The sequence below is a fragment of the Rattus norvegicus genome, chromosome 2 (genome assembly GCF_036323735.1).
Source record: "Rattus norvegicus strain BN/NHsdMcwi chromosome 2, GRCr8, whole genome shotgun sequence".
In the NCBI taxonomy this organism is placed as follows: domain Eukaryota; kingdom Metazoa; phylum Chordata; class Mammalia; order Rodentia; family Muridae; genus Rattus; species Rattus norvegicus.
The window spans coordinates 55011772-55030281 of NC_086020.1; the positions used below are offsets into that span (position 1 = coordinate 55011772).

The 18510-nt window shown below is 42.7% G+C and overlaps 1 protein-coding gene across 1 annotated transcript in view; it reads left to right on the forward strand.

Annotated features, from left to right (window-relative positions):
* The window catches only part of Oxct1 (3-oxoacid CoA transferase 1), a 148340-nt gene that overhangs the window by 47808 nt on the left and 82022 nt on the right, over nt 1-18510 (forward strand). Inside the window, exons 8-10 of the mRNA NM_001127580.1 lie at nt 14266-14373; nt 15534-15648; nt 17409-17503. Coding sequence (NP_001121052.1) covers nt 14266-14373; nt 15534-15648; nt 17409-17503 — 318 coding nt within the window. The remainder of the gene's footprint in view (nt 1-14265; nt 14374-15533; nt 15649-17408; nt 17504-18510) is intronic.

Sequence of the window (18510 nt, forward strand, 5' to 3'; positions counted from 1 at the left end):
TTAGTCAAAAATTGATAAGAGTAAGAGAAGTCAGTGGCCATGATTTTAAATTTTTCTTCTTGGAGAAAAGCCACAGTAATCAAAAGACATCGCTCTCATGACATTAGCTAAGGTGAGCTTGTGGGTTTTCTCAAGGATGAGGAAACTCACAGTATGTTGTTGTTGTTCAAGTGAGCGGTTATCACTTCTGATGCTCTTCCAAAGTTAGGCTCTCTATTACATTGAATTAAACATTACGAACCTTTTTTTCTGACCTCCTCCGACCCCTATGCATCCCCCCAAATCTTCCCCAAGTAGCATCTTCCTACATTTCACAAATAGCTTCCAACCTTTTTGTACCTCATGTCTTGGCCCTGACAGCCCTGCTGCCTCCGATGTCCTCTCTGTCCTTCTCATGGTGCCCTGTCTGTGACTCTCCACATCGTAGCACTCTTTGCCGTAGTACACTATGATGAGCTGTCTGCATTTCTTCTCCATGAAAGTCTCGAGTACCCCCTTTGACCTCGTCATAACTTACCTTTGTATGGCCAGCATGCGGCACATAATAGATGCTCATTAAGTAATGTTCGAGGCTCCGAGCCAGACATTTTACAATATAAGCAGCACTTCCTAAGCCTAGAAATGCTCTCCCCATTCTGCTTGATTGACATCATTATCATGCCTCAGTGTTAGAAAGTAAAAATGTGTTTTTCTCAGTGCTTCTTTCTGGCCGCTTTATATTGGAGGGAGGCCATTGTCAGGCCCTGTGCTGGGGTACAATAATGTGTTTCCAGCTGTTCTGTAATTCCCTTCCTTATTACTGTGGCCAGCTTCCTCCAACTTCTCCCGGATCATTTTATCTTCAGGTGTGCCATTTGACGCTGGCTGGAGGAGATAGCGTGCCTCGTGTAGGAGGCTTTTTATGATTCAGCTGAAGGAGAGCAAGCCCTAATGTCAGCTAATGAGATATGTAAAAGGCCAGAGATTGGTGGCACATAATCTGCCCTTGTGAGTCCAACCGCCGGGCTAGTCAGGAGAAAACTGGTGCGCCAAGAACTGAGAGTGGGAGGGAGATAAATGGCGTGACACAGAATTAAAATCGTGTGTCGCACTTAGCAGTGTGTGCCCAGTGACAGGGAACAGATTGATCCAGTGTCAGCGACCCAGAAGAAGTGAAAAGACACTGTCTGGTAATGGACTTGTTTACAGAGTCCTCAGGAAACAAGGCAAACTCACAACCCGGGAGGAGTGGAGCCATTAGTAGGCATCGCTTATGTTTTAACTTTTGAATTTTAGAGATTGACCTTGCATGGCTTTCTTTTTTTTTTTTTTTTTTTTTTTCCTGGAGCTGGGGACCGAACCCAGGGCCTTGCGCTTGCTAGGCAAGCGCTCTACCACTGAGCTAAATCCCCAACCCCTCTTGCATGGCTTTCTTAAGGACACAGTCTTAGTCACCTAAAGTAGGAATGGAATGCCGGGCTCCATATCTGGTGTTCTCTTTGTAGCACTATCGGTTGTCTTCTCTCTCTCTCTCTCTCTCTCTCTCTCTCTCTCTCTCTCTCTCTCTCTCTCTCTCGTTTAATCTTAGAGGGCATTGAAATGCAAGTATAAGGACCATAAAGAATAAGGACAAGTGTTTACAACGTCTTGGCACCATTTACTCTGGTCGGTTGTTAGTTGGTTGGCTTTTCAGGCTAGCCTAGGATACATCACGTCACTGACAAGGACCATGACCTCTGGCTGTCTTTCGATTTCAGCTTCTCAAGTACTAGGTTTCTATGTGGGCCCCACCACACCGTGCTTACTTATATCAACCAGCCATAACTGCTTTTCTTTAGTGGGGAAATTGGAGGGAGGAAGGAGAGAAATATTGTGATTAGATGTTACAATCTAATTTCTTTTTAAAGATAAGGTTTTAGCTTAAATGCCCCGATGAGTTTCAGGGATGAGCTGCACATGTCCAGCAGACTGAGTTAAGGCCATCTTGCTCTCTCTAGTGATGTTTGTATGTTGCTGTTGCTTAGTATGAAATAAAAACCCGGAACCAAGAGTTGATCTTTGGAAGAACTCATTGTATGGCTCTAACACTTCTACTAAGGGGTAGGCAGTTTGATCTCGATGCTCAAGTTTACAGTGGAGAATGCGATGCATGTGTATTTATTTCTCTGGGGCTGAAAGCTACAGTTTTGGAAACAGGGAGGGGGAAGGCCATGTTGTTTTGAGGTTTGTTGACTTTTGCATTTTATGGTTACCTCACACTAACTAAATCAGAAAAGACAAACATTTAAATTTTTGTACTGAAGTGACCGGGACTGCACTGCACTTGCTGCTACGTAGAAACTGAAGAGTGGAGAACACTAGAGGCGGAAGCTGTGCTTCACCGAGCGACACCATGTGCAGGGATCATGCAGTCACTCACAGACTGGACTCAAGCCGCACACTGTTAGACTTAGCAGTCTAGACCCAATTCCACTGTGTAGCTTATGTGTTACTTTGTGTTGTTAGATTATAAAAAAACGTTCCAAGGATGATTAATAGCCCCAGATGGAGGGGGATGTCTTACAGAGTAACATTTGAAGTCTTGGTTTTAACTGTTAAAGTTCCATTCGGCAGCTCGAGTCTGTGGCTGGGAACCGCCACAGGTTTCAATCCTCCAGTTTCTGTAACTCTCCTCACTGAGAACTGCCCTTATTCTCATTCTGTTAATTATACCATGTCCCTCTGACTTTCCTGGAGTCAGTGAGAATGGTGTGATTTCTTCTTACTATTATGGACTAGCGTTTTGAATGGAAATGTTAGAACTATTTGATTCCATTTAATTATTTCTCCATATTTGTTAAAGACTTAACACGTTTTCACTTGGAAAAAGAAATGACAAGTAGAAGTTGGACATTGGGCATGTGTTTACATCCTACCAAAGCTCACATTATGAATTACACATATTGAAGGCAGGCTTTTTTTTTTTTTTGTCAGACAATACCAGAATAGGCCACACTAAGTTGTTAGGAGTTGTTATTAGAAATGGTGAAGATGGAAAGTAATGTTTATAAACTATGTTTACATTTAAGAAAATAGTGATTCCAAATTACAAACAAAAAGCCATTGGGATGTTTCATGGTAATGATCCTACTTTGGGGGTCAATATGTTCTATTGATTATGCTGTAAGCCATAGCTTTAACAAACTCAATTGTTTTAAGCAAAACTCTGAAAAGGGCTTCAACTGCTCCTCTCACTTTCATGCATGGCCCACATTCTTCACGTTCTTTTTTTTTTTTTTTAGTTTAATTATTTTAATAGCAAACTTACAGGAACAGCAGAGAAGACAGACAACATTAAAAACACGTACTTCATGTAGGACAACTCCGTTAGAAAAATGTAGTGAACGGATGAAATCTACTATATGATAAAATGCTACAAACACCATTTAGTTCTTGTCAATAAGAAATTTACTTATTTAAAAAAAATCCAAATGCTGGCATTGTCCAGAAAAATATAACAGGTTTATTTATAATTGTTATAAAGTTGAACTGTTGAAATGCGTTCACTGAAACATTTTCCTTGCATTGATGCTTTGCATCTTGCATTTATACAAAAATTCACACAAAAATGAACGTGGAGAAACTGCCAATACCTAATTCTGTCCCCTATGTTTCCACTCAGAATCATGTACTTAGATGGAAATCATGAACTTTGACCCCATGGAAAAATATCTAATGTTCAGAACTACTGATAACAGGAAGAAGAGGGAAAAAAATTTTTTTTTGAGAATGAAATGTTTCCCCTCATAGTGGACTCTTAAGCACGTTCTCCGCATATGCGGCGTGCTAGCTGGATTTCTTTTGGCATAATTGTTACACGTTTGGCATGGATAGCACACAGGTTGGTATCTTCAAAAAGGCCAACCAGACAGGCCTCATTTGCCTTCTGCAAAGCACCAATCGCTGCACTCCGGAAGCGCAGGTCCGTTTTGAAGTCCTGAGCAATTTCTTGAACCAGCTTGCGAATCAGAAGTTCAGTGGACTTATGGTAGCGGAGTGCCACAATACCAGGCCTGTAACGATGTGGCTTCTTCACCCCTCCAGTAGAGGGCGCACTTTTGCGAGCGGCTTTTGTAGCCAGTTGTTTCCTGGGTGCTTTACCACTGGTGGATTTGGGCAGTCAGCTTTGTAGGAGCCATGGTATGGGTACCTCCTTACTTAGCCCCCTTCTCCTTCGGCTGGAGCTCACTCAGCAAGTGAGAGGCGACGCTGGTATTAGAGAGCAGTGGCAGCGCGGCGAAGGTTGTGAACACAATTCCGTGGTTCGCATTCTTAATGACTCATATGTGGAAACTAAGGGTCGCTTTTGTCCCATAATGAGAAGCATGAGGCTGAAGGTTGGCTAAGGAGTGGAGAGAAAGACACTTCTGGATGGGGCTGTCTTTGTGGTCTAGGCCTGTGGATCACTAAGCCCTTTTCTTATGTTTTCAACAAACTGCTTTTATTCTGAGACCTTGGCACAGATGTTTGCAGGACAGAACCAAAGGACTAGAACCTTTCAAGCAGAGGTTTCTTGTCCATGGGAAGAGGTTAAAGGACTAAAGTTCTCTCTCTCTCTCTCTCTCTCTCTGGTGTGTGTGTGTGTGTGTGTGTGTGTGTGTGTACCAACTGTGCATTCACATTCCCTTCTGAAAGCTAAACCAGAGAAAAACCATAGCATCACCATTCTAAGGATCTGTAAAGCCCTCAAATATTTGATCTCTTTCTTTTCTCCTTCTCCTCTTCCTCTTCTTCCTCCCTCCCCTCACTCTGAATCTCTGAGTCATGTCTGTAACTGCCTGTGTAGACTGGGATGGTCTTGATCTCACAGAGATCCACCTGCCTCTGTGTCCTAAATGCTGATAATAAACGTGGGGGCCACCACATCCACTTCTACTTTTGCATTTAAAACAATGATTTATGTATCTTTATATGTATAGATATTTTGCTTGTTTGCTATATTTGTGCACTATGAGCATATAGAGGCCAGGAGAAGGTGTCAGGTCACTTAGAACTGGAGTTACAGACACCACTTTGGAGTTGTCATGTAGGAATGGAACCCCAGGTCCTCTGAAGGGGCCCCCAGTTTTAACTATTGAGCATCTCTCCAGTATTTCTGGGTTGTTTGTTTGTTTGTCTTGTTTTTGTTTTTGAGTTGCCTGTTGTCAGGTCTGGCATGACTGCGTAAGGGGAGGTGTGACACAGTCCCTGCCCCTGGAGTATCACCAAACTGTCGATCTCCATGACTCCCATGTGTGCTGATGACTGCTGTTGGCCTGAAACTGATCCACTGTCTTCTGTTTTACTTTCTATCTCTTTTCCTGGAGAATACACTTCTCCCATTACTCAGAGCTAATCACACCATAATAAATGATGCAGTTCTCAGCAATGAGGAGTGGAGGTGGTCGTGAAGCTGGGGAGGATGAGGAACAGGCTTCTGCTTGGCCTTTAGGACCACGGGAAAGGATCTAGGCAACATAACCACAGAAGCCATAAACGCCTACATGGTCCTTTGTAGAAATTGCTCATTGCTAGGCTCGGCCTTGAACTTGGAATTATGAGGAGATACAGGTACCCTCTGGTCCAATGACTGCTGCATTAATTAGCCAGGGTGAACTTGGGGACCTCAAAGATAGAGTTAACGTGGTCTCAGGAAGAAAAGACATGGAGAGGAGAAGACAATCCATAAAATACAAGCAGGGCTTGTATATGATCTAGGAACACAGAGAATTAACGTACACGAGGCTGTGGAATTGAGAGCTAGCTGCGTTACTTGCAAACATTTTAAAACGTTGTAAGAAATCATTTCAGCCTTAGTAGCTGTCACCTCTGTTCTTTTGTGAAAGTAGTTACTAAAGAGTGCTGTCTGCTGTACCAGGAAACCACAAGAGCTGTGCCCAGATACCCGTGAAGAGCAGGCTGTGAACCTTGTAAGGAAATGTGCTGTTGCTTCCTGTTTAGTTTCTGTTTTAAAGAAGCAGGGGTTTAGACTCTTGATCCAGGACTCATAGAATCTTTGCACATTTAAGAATTTCTAAAACTTGTCAACAATGGTCAAAGCCTTGCTGATATAGTAGCTCTAGTAAATGAAAGACTGGGTTCGGGCTCTCTGATTAGGAAAAGGCAAAAGAATGGGAGGAAGGAAGAAGGAAGAAAGGAGAAGAAGATGGGAATCCTCTGGCTAAAAGAGAGCCCTTGAGCTGACAGCTTGCATCCATTACTGAGTCCAAGACATTGAATCATCGTGGCTCCCATCCCCATGCTCCCCCAACCCTCCTCACACTGAGGCTGGACCTCGGCAGCATGCTGTATCTCTTCACGTCAGAGTAAGCTTCCTGCGTCCTTGTGGAGCTTCGCCTGTGCATAGTTTGTATTTGCTGGTGTAAAGTGAGTGAACCTGACGCAACATTCCAACTACATCTGTGAACACTCCCACGTGAGGGGCTCCACCTGAGGCTGTGTGACACCACACAGTGTAATCCTCCCTGGCTCATCATGGTGTGAACTGGAGGACGGTTGTGTGAGCTGCAGTTAAACGCCTGCTCTTCCTTTCTGCACACCAGCTGTTGAGCGGTTGGCACAGGCTACTGTGGACCGACCCTCACCCTGAAAAGGAGTGCTCTTACATCTCCTCAGCGGCTGACATCGTCACCATTTCTCTCTTGGTGGCAACTTGAATGTATATTCGGGCTTTTAAAGAATAATGCCTTGAAATCTAGAATTAGTTCAGAAAAAAAAATCAGTATTTCTTCTTAGGATTTGGCTCTTCCTCAAAAATGTTAGCTCTGTCTTTTCTTCCTACGGCAAAAATAGAGGCAGAAAGAAGTTGAGCGGAGAATTTTGTCATTCCTAATGCTGCAGCAGCAGCAGCAGCAGCAGCAGCAGCAGCACACATCTTTCATCACCTTTGGCACTTTCGACAAGCATCGTAGTATTCCAATTTATTCCTTTAATCTCCTCTTTCTTCTCCCCCCTCCTCTTCCTCTTCCTCCTCCTCCTCTTCTTGTTTGTTTGTTTTTGAGACAGGGTTTCTCTGTGTCCTGGAACTCTCTTTGTAGACCAGGCTGGCCTAGAACTCTGCCTCCGGAGCTCTGAGGTTAAAGGCAGGTGCCACCACGCCTGGCAGCGTTCTTAAAGTGTCAGAAATCGTGCACGTGTTCCAGCCATGCGTGTCTGTATTGTGAGGGTCATCTTAGAATGTGAGCAAATACCGCTGCCCACGTTGTACAAAACTCATCTCTTATAGAAAACTTCTTTTTGTCGTCAAGGTGGATGTCGGGGTGTGTCCTCCTGTCCTTCAGGGGCCCATTTGTCATTTGCAGCTTGGGACACTGGATCTGACTTCTCTTTTGTCCACACTTTCTGAAGTCTGGACACAGACATCCTCAATGGCCAGGGTATATCTGCGGACTGCCTCTCTGATTCATTACACACCCACCAGACCAGACTCACTGGCCATGGCGTCACTGCGAAAGGCAGAGCTCGTCAGAACGCCACACAGAGTCCATCAGCAGACAGTGTTCCGAGAACCTGCATCTCTGCTGATGCCACTGTCTTATTTCTGAAGCAGTTTTGTCGCTTCCATTATACTACCCTTGTCTTTCATGGGCGGTGAGTCTGATTTCAATCCCACATTAAGTGTATTTACTATATTTCATCCATAGGTCTGACTGGCCAAGCACTCATATTTTCTTGATAACATTTTTTTTTTTTAAATCACAGCCTGTTTTCATTGGACACTGTAGAGTGACCTTTGGCATGAGATGCGATCTGCCAGGTTTCAGTGACGGCTTTGCAATCGTATTCCCTACTGTCTCTAATGGTGTCTGAAGAAACAAGTGTAATTAATATGCTGGTGGCTACCTAGCTCTTGCCGCTGTGCATTTCTGGAAAGCTGTCCATATGCATTTCTGTTCGTGGTCCCTTAAGCTTCTATGCTACTGCCTCACATGTTCCAACTGGCCATGTTCTTCCTTAGCCTGGGGTGTCTTAGGGTTTTTATTCCTGCACAAAACATTGTGGCCAACAAGCAAGTTGGGGAGGGAAGGGTTTATTCAGCTTACACTTCCACATTGCTGTTCATCACCAAAGGAAGTCAGGACTGGAACTCAAGCAGATCAGGAAGCCAGAGCTGATGCAGAGGCCATGGAGGGATGTTACTTACTGGCTTGCTTCCCCTGGCTTGCTCATCTTGCTCTCTTATAGAACCCAAGACCACCAGCCCAGGGATGGTACCACCCACAATGGACCTCCCACCTTGATCACTAACTGAGAAAATGCCTTACAGCTGGGTCTCATGGAGGCATTTCCTCAAGGGAGGCTCCTTTCTCTGTGATTACTCCAGCTTGTGTCAGGTTGACACACAAAACCAGCCAGTACATGGGGCTTTAAGTAGGATGCCATCCTCTGTTGTCTTTCTTTTGCCACTTTGCATTTTTCAGAAAGATAAATATTTCTCCACAGTTCCTCTTTCTCCTCTCCTTCTGTGGGCGAGTGCAGCATCACCCACAGAACTTGGACCATTGCCCTGGCAAAAGAAGAGTGTTCCTCCTAACCTTCTCTGAAAGTTGAGACTCAGGAAACAAACCTTTCCCTTGCTCCAGGCAGGACCCTGTCTTTACACCACTGCAGACGTCTGCAGGTGTGCAGTCCTTATCTCAGACAGCTCTAGGGTCAGGTTCCTGTGTATGGATGTAAGAAACTGAGGTTGTCATTTAAAAAAAAGTGTCTCCTCATAGCTCCTCTGTTCTATGGTAAGATGTTTTCCACGCAATATAAAAACATTGTCATCGGGGATAAATAGGAATCTTTCTCTGGGCTTTAAAATAAAACTTTTCAGACTTATAAAGTAGGAAGGTGCAAGGCAGAGAGAGTAAACCTCTAAAAAAGTTCAAATCAATAAAGGGTAGCATTTCCTAGCCTCTGTTTCCTGCTGATGACCAAAGAAGACAAGTACTAATTAGAGAAGCCGCAAGTGTGTGGACTCGGAGCGGTGCCAGATGGTGCTGGGTGAGAACTATTCACAGTGCCTGGGAGAAGCCTGGGTTGTTCTTAGCTGCCATTCCTCTGTCCTGAGCTTGTTCAAGATGCTTACATTTACCCATCCCCACCTCCACAGCCCCCTGGTCCTTTGATTTTGCTCTGGTAATGTCACAGATACCTTCTGGTGTCTCTCCTGAACACCTCTTGTAAGATGTTCACTTCATTCATTGTTGTCAGGTTTCCTTTCTTGCTTAGATCATAGCTTAATCACCTTGGACTTTTAAATCATCCTGTGGGCTCTTTCTGGATGTATCTTAAGACCATCTTCAGTCCTGGGCACAGATACCATAAAGATATTTCTCCCTCTTCTGCTTTGTTGTGGTTGAACCCCTCCTAGATTGTCTGAAAACATTATTTTCTCCTTTTGGTTTGTTCTTCAAATATTTGCTACCAACGCCATTAGCCAACACTAAGAAAGCTTTGTTTGTTTGTACAGTGTTTGGCCCAGTCCTGTGTTGGTATTGTTTTGACAAATGCTGCCCATGCATTTTCTACAATACGGAAATTAGCACTGCAAAGTGTGGAACTGATTATGTTTAACGGAATTGTTGCTTTTTAAGACTTTAAACTAGGGCATGCTTATTGTATTTGTCGTGAAAGTTACATTATAATTGCCCTTATGAAACTTTGTCTTGATTTCATAAGTTCTGAGGGAACTAATTGGTGGACCAGAAAAATCAACAGTGGTTATTTACTCTTGAGATTTCCAGTTTAAGTGAGGACTACCACCCCCATTCTATTGTTTTCCTTGATCTTGCTGAAGAGCAAGTCTGGCAGACACATTAGGAATCTGCTATTGTTAATTCCAGCAGGAGATCTGAAGGCCAGACTGACTGGAGTAGCATTAGGTATGAAAAAGAATTCATATTATTGCCATCAAGATAATGGAGAAAAGGTTTTTGTAGTTTATTTCCTGTGGTCGTAATTGATTTTTACAGCTTTTCTATTTTCTCCTTACCATGCCCTTTTAATTAGGTGCATATCTATTTGTGAGATCTCTCACATGCTTCATTTTTATATACTTTATATATTTTTTATACTTTATATTTTCTAGTTGGGAAAACATTTATTTGGTAGCTATTGTGTCTTTTGAGTGCTTAACCTTCATGAGGGTCTGTGGACGGGATTCAGTGACGTGTGTGTGTGTGTGTGTGTGTGTGTGTGTGTGTGTGTATATGTGTGTGTATATGTGTGTGTGTGTATATGTGTGTGTATGTGTGTGTGTATGTGTGTGTGTGTGTATGTGTGTGTGTTTGTATATGTGTTTGTATATGTGTGTGTATGTGTGTGTGTATGTGTGTGTGTTTGTATGTGTGTGTGTATGTGTGTGTGTGTTTGTATATGTGTGTGTGTGTATATGTGTGTGTGTATGTGTGTGTGTTTGTATATGTGTGTGTATGTGTGTGTGTGTGTTTGTATGTGTGTGTGTATGTGTGTGTGTGTTTGTATGTGTGTGTGTATGTGTGTGTGTGTTTGTATGTGTGTGTGTATGTGTGTGTGTGTGTTTGTATGTGTGTGTATATGTGTGTGTGTGTTTGTATATGTGTGTTTGTATATGTGTGTGTGTGTGTTTGAATGCTTGGTCCATGGAGCGTGATACTATTAGGACGTGTGACCTTATTGGAGTAGGTGTGTCCTTGTTGGAGGCAGTGTCACTGTGGGGGCAGTGAGGTCGCCTATGCTCAAGCTACCCCCAAATGTGGCACAGTCTCCCGCTGCCTGTGGATGAAGACGTAGAACTCTCAGCTCCTCCAGCACCAAGTCTTCCTGCACACTTCCATGCTTCTGTGATGGTAGTGGACTGCACAACCTCTGAAACTGTTAGCCAGTCCTAATTAAATGACTCCCTTGGTAAGAGTTGCCCTGGTCATGGTGTCTCTGTACAGCGATAAAACCTTAGAAACCTTACCCTGAAGTGATCAATGCCTAGCCTTTGTGAGGCCATGGGCACCTAACCCAATCCTCAGATGTTTTAGATCCTTCCCATCGAAGGGAAACAAAGATAACTTGTATGGAGCTGGAGGTATATGTCAGTCAGTGAAGTGCTTGCCTTGTACGTGTGCAGACTTGGGCTCAGTTCCCACGACTTATGTTTAACCCCCCCTGGCAAGATGGCGTTTGCCTCTTGACCTTGGGAGACAAAGACAAGCAGATTTCCGGCGCTCGTTGGCCAGCTGCCATAGCTACCCAGTTGGTTCCAGGTCAGTGAGAGTCTGATTCACAGAACAAGGTGGGCAGCACCTAAGGCATGGCACTCGAGGTTGTCCTCTGGCCTCTGCAAGCAGCCTCCGCCCCCCAGAAATACCTTGTGTAGCTACTCAGAGAGAGGAATTATTAGAATTTCACTGTGCTTCTGCTTTTCATGGGTTTAAACATACATTGCAGAAAAACAATACTAGTTACCCTGAATTGATCAATATATTTGATCAATGCAAGTGTCCAAATGAATACCATGTTTTGGGATTAATAGTTTATAAAGAAAAGAGAAAAGGAAAATGATGTAGTTGCGTTAAAGCATATATGTATAAATTCTTGCTTGTAAAACGTCTTGTATTATTATGAAGCAAATTTCGAACTACTACTCAGTGTTACAAAAGCGTAACAATAGGTCCATTCTGTTAGGACATCTAATATTTATTTCTATCAGTTCTTTACAGTTGACCATTGATGTTTTTTCTGACTTTATACTGAATGCTGTAGTCAATATTTTCTTGAATATTAAGCCTTCATATATATCCTCAGTATAATAGGAACATTTTTAAAGTCAAGGACCTCATTGAAGGCTTAAATTGAAAACAATGGGAAGTTGCGAATAAACTGTAAAGTTATAGCCAGGCTTAGACATCGCCCCTATGCTTCATTTCTTAGGACCACTTCCAGCTCTTTTTAACCTGATCCTCACCCACTGTGTAGAAAGAAAGTCAGGGCAGGGACCTGAGACATGGCTAAGTCAGTAAAGTGCCTGCTGTATAGTGTGAGGGCCTGAGTTTGGATCCTCAGTAACCACATGAAAATATCAAGTGTGGCAGCAAACATCTGTAATCCCAGGGTCCCTAGAGCTCACTGGCTAGTTGGCTTCACCACATTGATGAGTTAGAGGCTTAGGAAAGAATTTTGTATAAGAATAATAAGGGGTGGGTGAGATCGAGAAAGACCACCATTGTCAATTTCTGGCCTCCACATACATGTGCATATGTGTGCCTGTACACCTGTACACATACAGACACACACCCTTTTCAGCATGACTATATACCACATACAATAGAGACAGAAAAGAAAGGAAAGAGAGGGAGCAGGAGGGAAGGAGAGAGGTATGGAGGGAGGGAGAAATGAGAGAATATGAGTATGAATAAATGGTGAATATACCATGGGACCATTCAGAGGGGAAGACAGAGTTTAAGCAAGAAGCCCTGCTCTCATTCCCTCTTGGAGAACACGGGCCCCCAAATCCTTGTCCCTCTTGCTTGTTCCCAGGTCCTTCTCTCAACACTAACTCAACATGGATACCATGATTCCTCCCTGGTGTTTTAACTGTTTTCCAGATCTTTCTTATAGGAAGCAGTCCCCACCCATTTCCCTGGTGTTCTTCAGCTGCTTGGGGGCAGTGTGTAATAACAGATGATCTGAAATCTGTGTTCCTTCTCTGTGGCAGGAGCCTGGTGAGAGATAGGGCTTAACTCCACAGACCTCCGGGTAGTCTCCTTAGTATTTTAGACGGCAACTTTGAAACAACTCTGCCTGTTTGAATAAGTCAGCTCATTTAAGCAAATGGTTATTTGCTTTAGGCATTGTATTAGATTTCTGTCACTACATCGAAGGATTTGGTAATCACCCCATGAAGAGAAAAGGATTATTTGGGGCTTCACCATGAGGCAGGCCCACAGTTTTTGGATAGCAGTAGTGGGGGATATGTGCTGGAACAAACAGCCTCCTGCTTACCTCAACTGTGCTCAGAGAGCATGAAGCATGGATGAGGGGGATTTGGTCCCATAAAAGTGACCCTCCCCACTTTTTAAAGACCACAAGAAGTGTCCAAGAGTCAAGCCATAGCATATGTGACATCCATTACGCTGATTTGAATTTGTCATGTGCAACCATGAGCTCAGCCACTTTGTTTCCTGAAGTAGCAACTCCAAGACTTCTTATGTATGAATAAATGCCTAGGTCAAAATCGAGGGCTTGTTCCCTGACTAGCTCATACCCCAATAATGCTATTATTCTATTCTGCCATGTCCGTTGTTCTGTGGTCCTCAGTTTTTTTTGACCGTCTTCCTCTGTCTCTGGGAACCTTCCTTCCCATGCTTGTCTCTTTCCCAGAGTTCCTTCTCTCTGCCAGGCCCCCCACTTTCTAATCCTGCCTCAGTTCATTGACCAATTAGATTTTTATTGATAGGAGCACAGTGCACAAGAAAGAGAGTATCTCTACAGTCATGAGAAAGCTGATTCTTTAACCAAAATTAGCTTTAATGTTTTTTAATTTAATGTTAAGATTAGTTTTTCCTGACTCCTTGTCATTCTTAGTTCATTTATGTTATTGTAAAAAAAAAAATGAATCCCAAAATAGCAGACGAACTTCGGAACATTTTATATTACTGCAAAATGTCACTGTGAATGACTCTGATTGGAATTAATTTGACTATTTCTAGTTATTACTTAATAATTCCTTCTCGAAGTTTCCATATTAAAATAATTATCCATCTTTGAGTAAAATTATTTCGATGATTGCAGTTCTGTCCCGATGCTGAGGAGGGGAACAACAGGAGTAATTAAAGCTGGCTGTGAGTGGCATTTGCATCTATATTGAAAGACCTCTGCAAGTGACCACACAGATGTTGTTACAGATTTTTCCTTTGATATGATAAATTTCTCATTAATTTAAACAGTGTGCTTTTGAGCTTTGCATTGGCAAGCTGCAATTCATGAAAGCCCAAGCCACTGTCCTGATGCATGCGATGAATTTATAACCAAAGTTCTCTCGGAAAAGGCTAAGTCTTGTCACTTTCTGTCCTGAATTTTGCATTCAGATAAATGTATGGATTTTGGTTTCTTCTCAGTTGTGGGTCTAAAAAGTCTGATATATGTTACATTTGCTTATATAGATACACATGCTTTTTATTAATACTGTATTCACAAGCTGGACATAAATTTATACGTTTCACTTTTAGAAACATAAACATTTATTTTAAATGGTCACTGTCTCACTTAACATTTTTTCTTTTACCCTAGGTTGAAGAAATTGTAGACATTGGCTCGTTTGCTCCAGAAGATATCCACATTCCCAAGATTTATGTGCACCGCCTTATAAAGGGAGAGAAATATGAGAAGAGAATCGAGGTAATTTACAGAGCCTTACTGCCAGTCCATATAGATCTGGTTACCAATGGTCTCTCAGGCCATTCCAGGTGATAAAAGGTAGGAGCTGAGCAGTCTCACTCTGGCTCTTAAGTAGGAGCTTCCGGTGTGCCACTGGAAAGGAACTGACTGTGTATCTATCTGCCCAGGGTAACAGTGTCTTCAGGTCTTGAGATTTTATAGGCCATCATATCACCAGGATTCTGTAATGGTTGCAGTTTTTGATCCCTGATTTTGGGTAGAGGGCAGAGATGAATAATCAACCTTGGGTGGCTTTACCCCTCTGGTGTCGGAATGCTTCCTCATAAATATCTATCTGTCTTGAAGTAGTTTTGTGCTTTATGGATGCAGGAAGAACGTGGTTTTTAACTAGCTTTGAGCAATGGGCAAATGATAGGTTTGAAGGTGGCCAGGGGTTGGGTTTAGGAGGACTGGAGCTCTTCCACAATGGCTGACCTGCCAGGTCTCCGTTGATGTTAAGAGTCAAAGGGATGAGGACCATGATAGGAATGTAGTGGGATATTAAGAGTCAGAGTGAAAGTCAATATGCCACCCCAGACTGCTGCTGGGAGCCCTGAGAGCCAGGGGAGGATATCGACAAACAGACCAGTCCCTGACATCTTCTCCGGGCTTTAGGAGATTTAGTAATGCAAACCGTCCTCTGGCTGTTTCCATGATTCCTGCGATGCCTGCACAACGAAGCCAGCCTGGAGGCTGCAGATGGAAATAGGCAGTTGGGAGCAGTAACATGGTAAACGCATTCTGACAGCCCTGGGAGACATGTCCAGGGCCCACGTCTTTTCCCTCACTCAGGCTCGGCTTCTGAACCCCTGAGGAGAATTCAGCTGTTAAGTCTTAGGTAGAGCGGTGCTGTAGTCGGATTGTTTACTTCTCAGTGCAATCGGCTCTGTCTTCCTCTTCAAACAAATCTAACCTGCTCCATTTACTTCCTAAAGAAAAGATTTCTGTCTGACTCACCACCCATGTGTTCTTAAAAACTGGCCCCTTATATACTGTAGGGCTTGCCTCCCACTGGTAATGAGTGCTATACATTTTTTTTCCCTGTGAATTGTTATATCCAGGCAGTGCTGGGGTTGAAAGCAGATCTTAACCGCGCATACTTTGTTTCTGTTACTTTAAAGCGTTTATCACTGCGAAAGGAAGGTGAAGGAAAAGCCAAGTCTGGTAAGCCCGGAGAAGACGTCAGGGAGCGGATCATCAAGAGAGCCGCTCTTGAGTTTGAGGATGGCATGTATGGTATCCTTTGTAGCCTGAGCCTCACCAAGCATAGGGTCCTTGATTTCCCATGTTCTGCAGGCCGTTAGGCCTCTGAACAATGATTTCTGTCTGGTTCACATTAACTTTGAAAGTAGTCAAACTTCACAGGATGGGATGTGTAATCCTATATCCAGGTATAGCAAGATTTTTTTTTTTTTTATTTGTGATCTACTAGCCTTCTTTTTTTTTTTTTTTTTTTTTGGTTCTTTTTTTCGGAGCTGGGGACCGAACCCAGGGCCTTGCGCTTCCTAGGTAAGCGCTCTACCACTGAGCTAAATCCCCAACCCCTCTACTTGCCTTCTTGATGGCAACTAAAAACACTGAGTTTACATTGCATTGTTACAGTTTGGCATTTAGCTAGACAGTTCGGGAAGGAGCTATTACTCAAGATGGGGGCTTCAAATATTAGAATCATGGTTGTAACCAATGCTGTTTATTTTCTTGGGTATTCTGACATTAGATCACTCAATAGGCCGTTCAGTCCAACTTCTTTTTTTTAAAATTTATTTATTCATTATATATAAGTACACTGTAACTGTCTTCAGACACACCAGAGGAGGGCATCAGATCTCATTACAGATGGTTGTGAGCCACCATGTGGTTGCTGGGAATTGAACTCAGGACCTCTGGAAGAGCAGTCAGTGCTCTTAACCGCTGAGCCATCTCTCCAGCCCACAGTCCAACTTCTTAACAAACCTCTGCTTCCTTTGTTAAATATCCTATGTATACACTCTTTCATCTAATATTTTATAAAAGTACTCAATGAATGATTCAAATTCTGTGCCTTGTACCTTTCATCTCTGGCAAAAATCACCAGAGAGGACATGATTTGGTGCACTTAGCACTTGGAGTTTGAATGCACTTAAAAGCGAGATTGCTCACCATTTTGCTAATTTTCAGTATACTAGAGAGTGAATAATATACACGGTGTATGACAAGACAAATGTTCATGGGCTTTTGGCTGCAGCAAAGCTGTACTTACAGACCTAGGGCAGACAGAACTAGAACCTGTCCGTCCATGAGCTCCTGTTTCCCATGAGTTACAGTCATTTCTCCAATCAGTTTGACTGAGATAATTTCCTACTCCTCCTGCCTTCACCTCCAAGCCCCTCTGCTTCTCAGTTGTCCAGTTTGCACCTGTGCAGCAATCAGAATTCACTTGGGGGAAGAAGAGTATCATATTAGTCATCACGCACTGTGTGCATAGGCAAAGGAGGGAGTCAGCGTCCTCCTCTCTTTCCTGATGCTGTCTTGGTCATACCACAGCCATCAAAACACTGACAATTTGGTCTGATCCGAATTTCGTTTCTTTAAACTTAAAAATATTGTCTTTTGGGATTTTAAATCATCATTCTTCTTAATGATGGCTTTGTATAGTGGAAATCGTTTTTAAACAAAGGCCTAACCATGCTTAGTAATGTCAGTTGTCCTCTATACGAATCTAATTTGCAGAGCACATTAATAAAAATAAAGTCTGACTTATGTTATTGCTAAAATGACCTTAGTTGTCTTCTAAAGTCACTCCTTTGGTCTTCGTGATAAAGCATAATAATGTTTGTGGGAAATTGGGGACTAATTAGAGTTTTATTTTGAAGAATTGTCCGTGAGTGTGCAGAGGGTGTCTGGAGAATTTATTCTGTTACTGTATTAATGACAATTCCCTCTAGAGAAGACTCTTGTTCCGGTTTATATATGTGAAGAGTGTGTCTGCTGCGCTCCTCCTTAACATCTCTCCTCAGCTAACCTGGGTATAGGGATACCTCTTCTGGCCAGCAACTTTATCAGCCCAAACATGACTGTTCATCTCCAAAGTGAAAATGGAGTCTTGGGCTTGGTAAGTTGACGACTCCTCTTTAATGATAGCTGTTGTTTACTTGTCATACTTTTCCAGCGTTTCATTATTTCTCAGTAGACTTTTGCTGTCACTGTGATAATATATATACAGAATTATATATACAGAAGATCCTGTCTGGGCAACCTGTGTGATGACCACAGGTACATGGTAAAGACTGATCACTTGAGCCACCTCGTGGCCGTTTTCAGAGACATAAAAATGTTGTGTGTCTGGAGAGAAGCAGTTTCCTGTTGATGTCAAAGCCTGCTACTTTTGAGGAACCTCTGAGGTTGTCTAGAGCGGTCAGCTTTTTCATTTTGAAGACAGAGGAAAAGTAAGTTTCTGTGAATTATCCACATCGAATGTTGAAATAGAGATGTGCAGAGGCCTAAAACATTAGGTGTAATTCAGTTCATTTATGAGATAGTTTTCAGTCCCACTTTTGTGAGTCATTAAAAATTTATAGCTAGTGTTGCTTCATTCTTAACTCTAATATCTTTTCTTTTCCCCCCTTTCCCTTTCTGTTGGTATGTGTTGTGATCTAAAAGTTCTCAGTTCTATTCAAGTCATTAGAGTTACTTTATAAAAAGGAATATGAAATTAGATCAAGTGTAGCAGAGAACATATGTGTAGCAATGTGAAGTCCTCATTTTGATCTCCACAAAAACATATGCATATAGTCACATGTGTACACGTGAATGCATTCATACATACATATATACAAACATACACAACTATATATTTTAAATATCCTACTGAGAAATGAGCAAAGGGAACATAAGGAAGCCCATGTGTAGATACAACGAGAGGTAAAATTAGAATTCCAAATTCAGACCTCCAAAGTGTTGTATACCAAAGCAAAAGGACAGCTGTTCCAAGTCCGTGTAGCAGAAGAACACATGTGTAGGTGCCGTTCACTGCCCTCTGGGAAAGGGCTGCAGGTAGGTTCACCCTGTGATCCACAGGCTCAGTGTGGGCCAAGAGAGTTAACAATGCAACCGACGAAG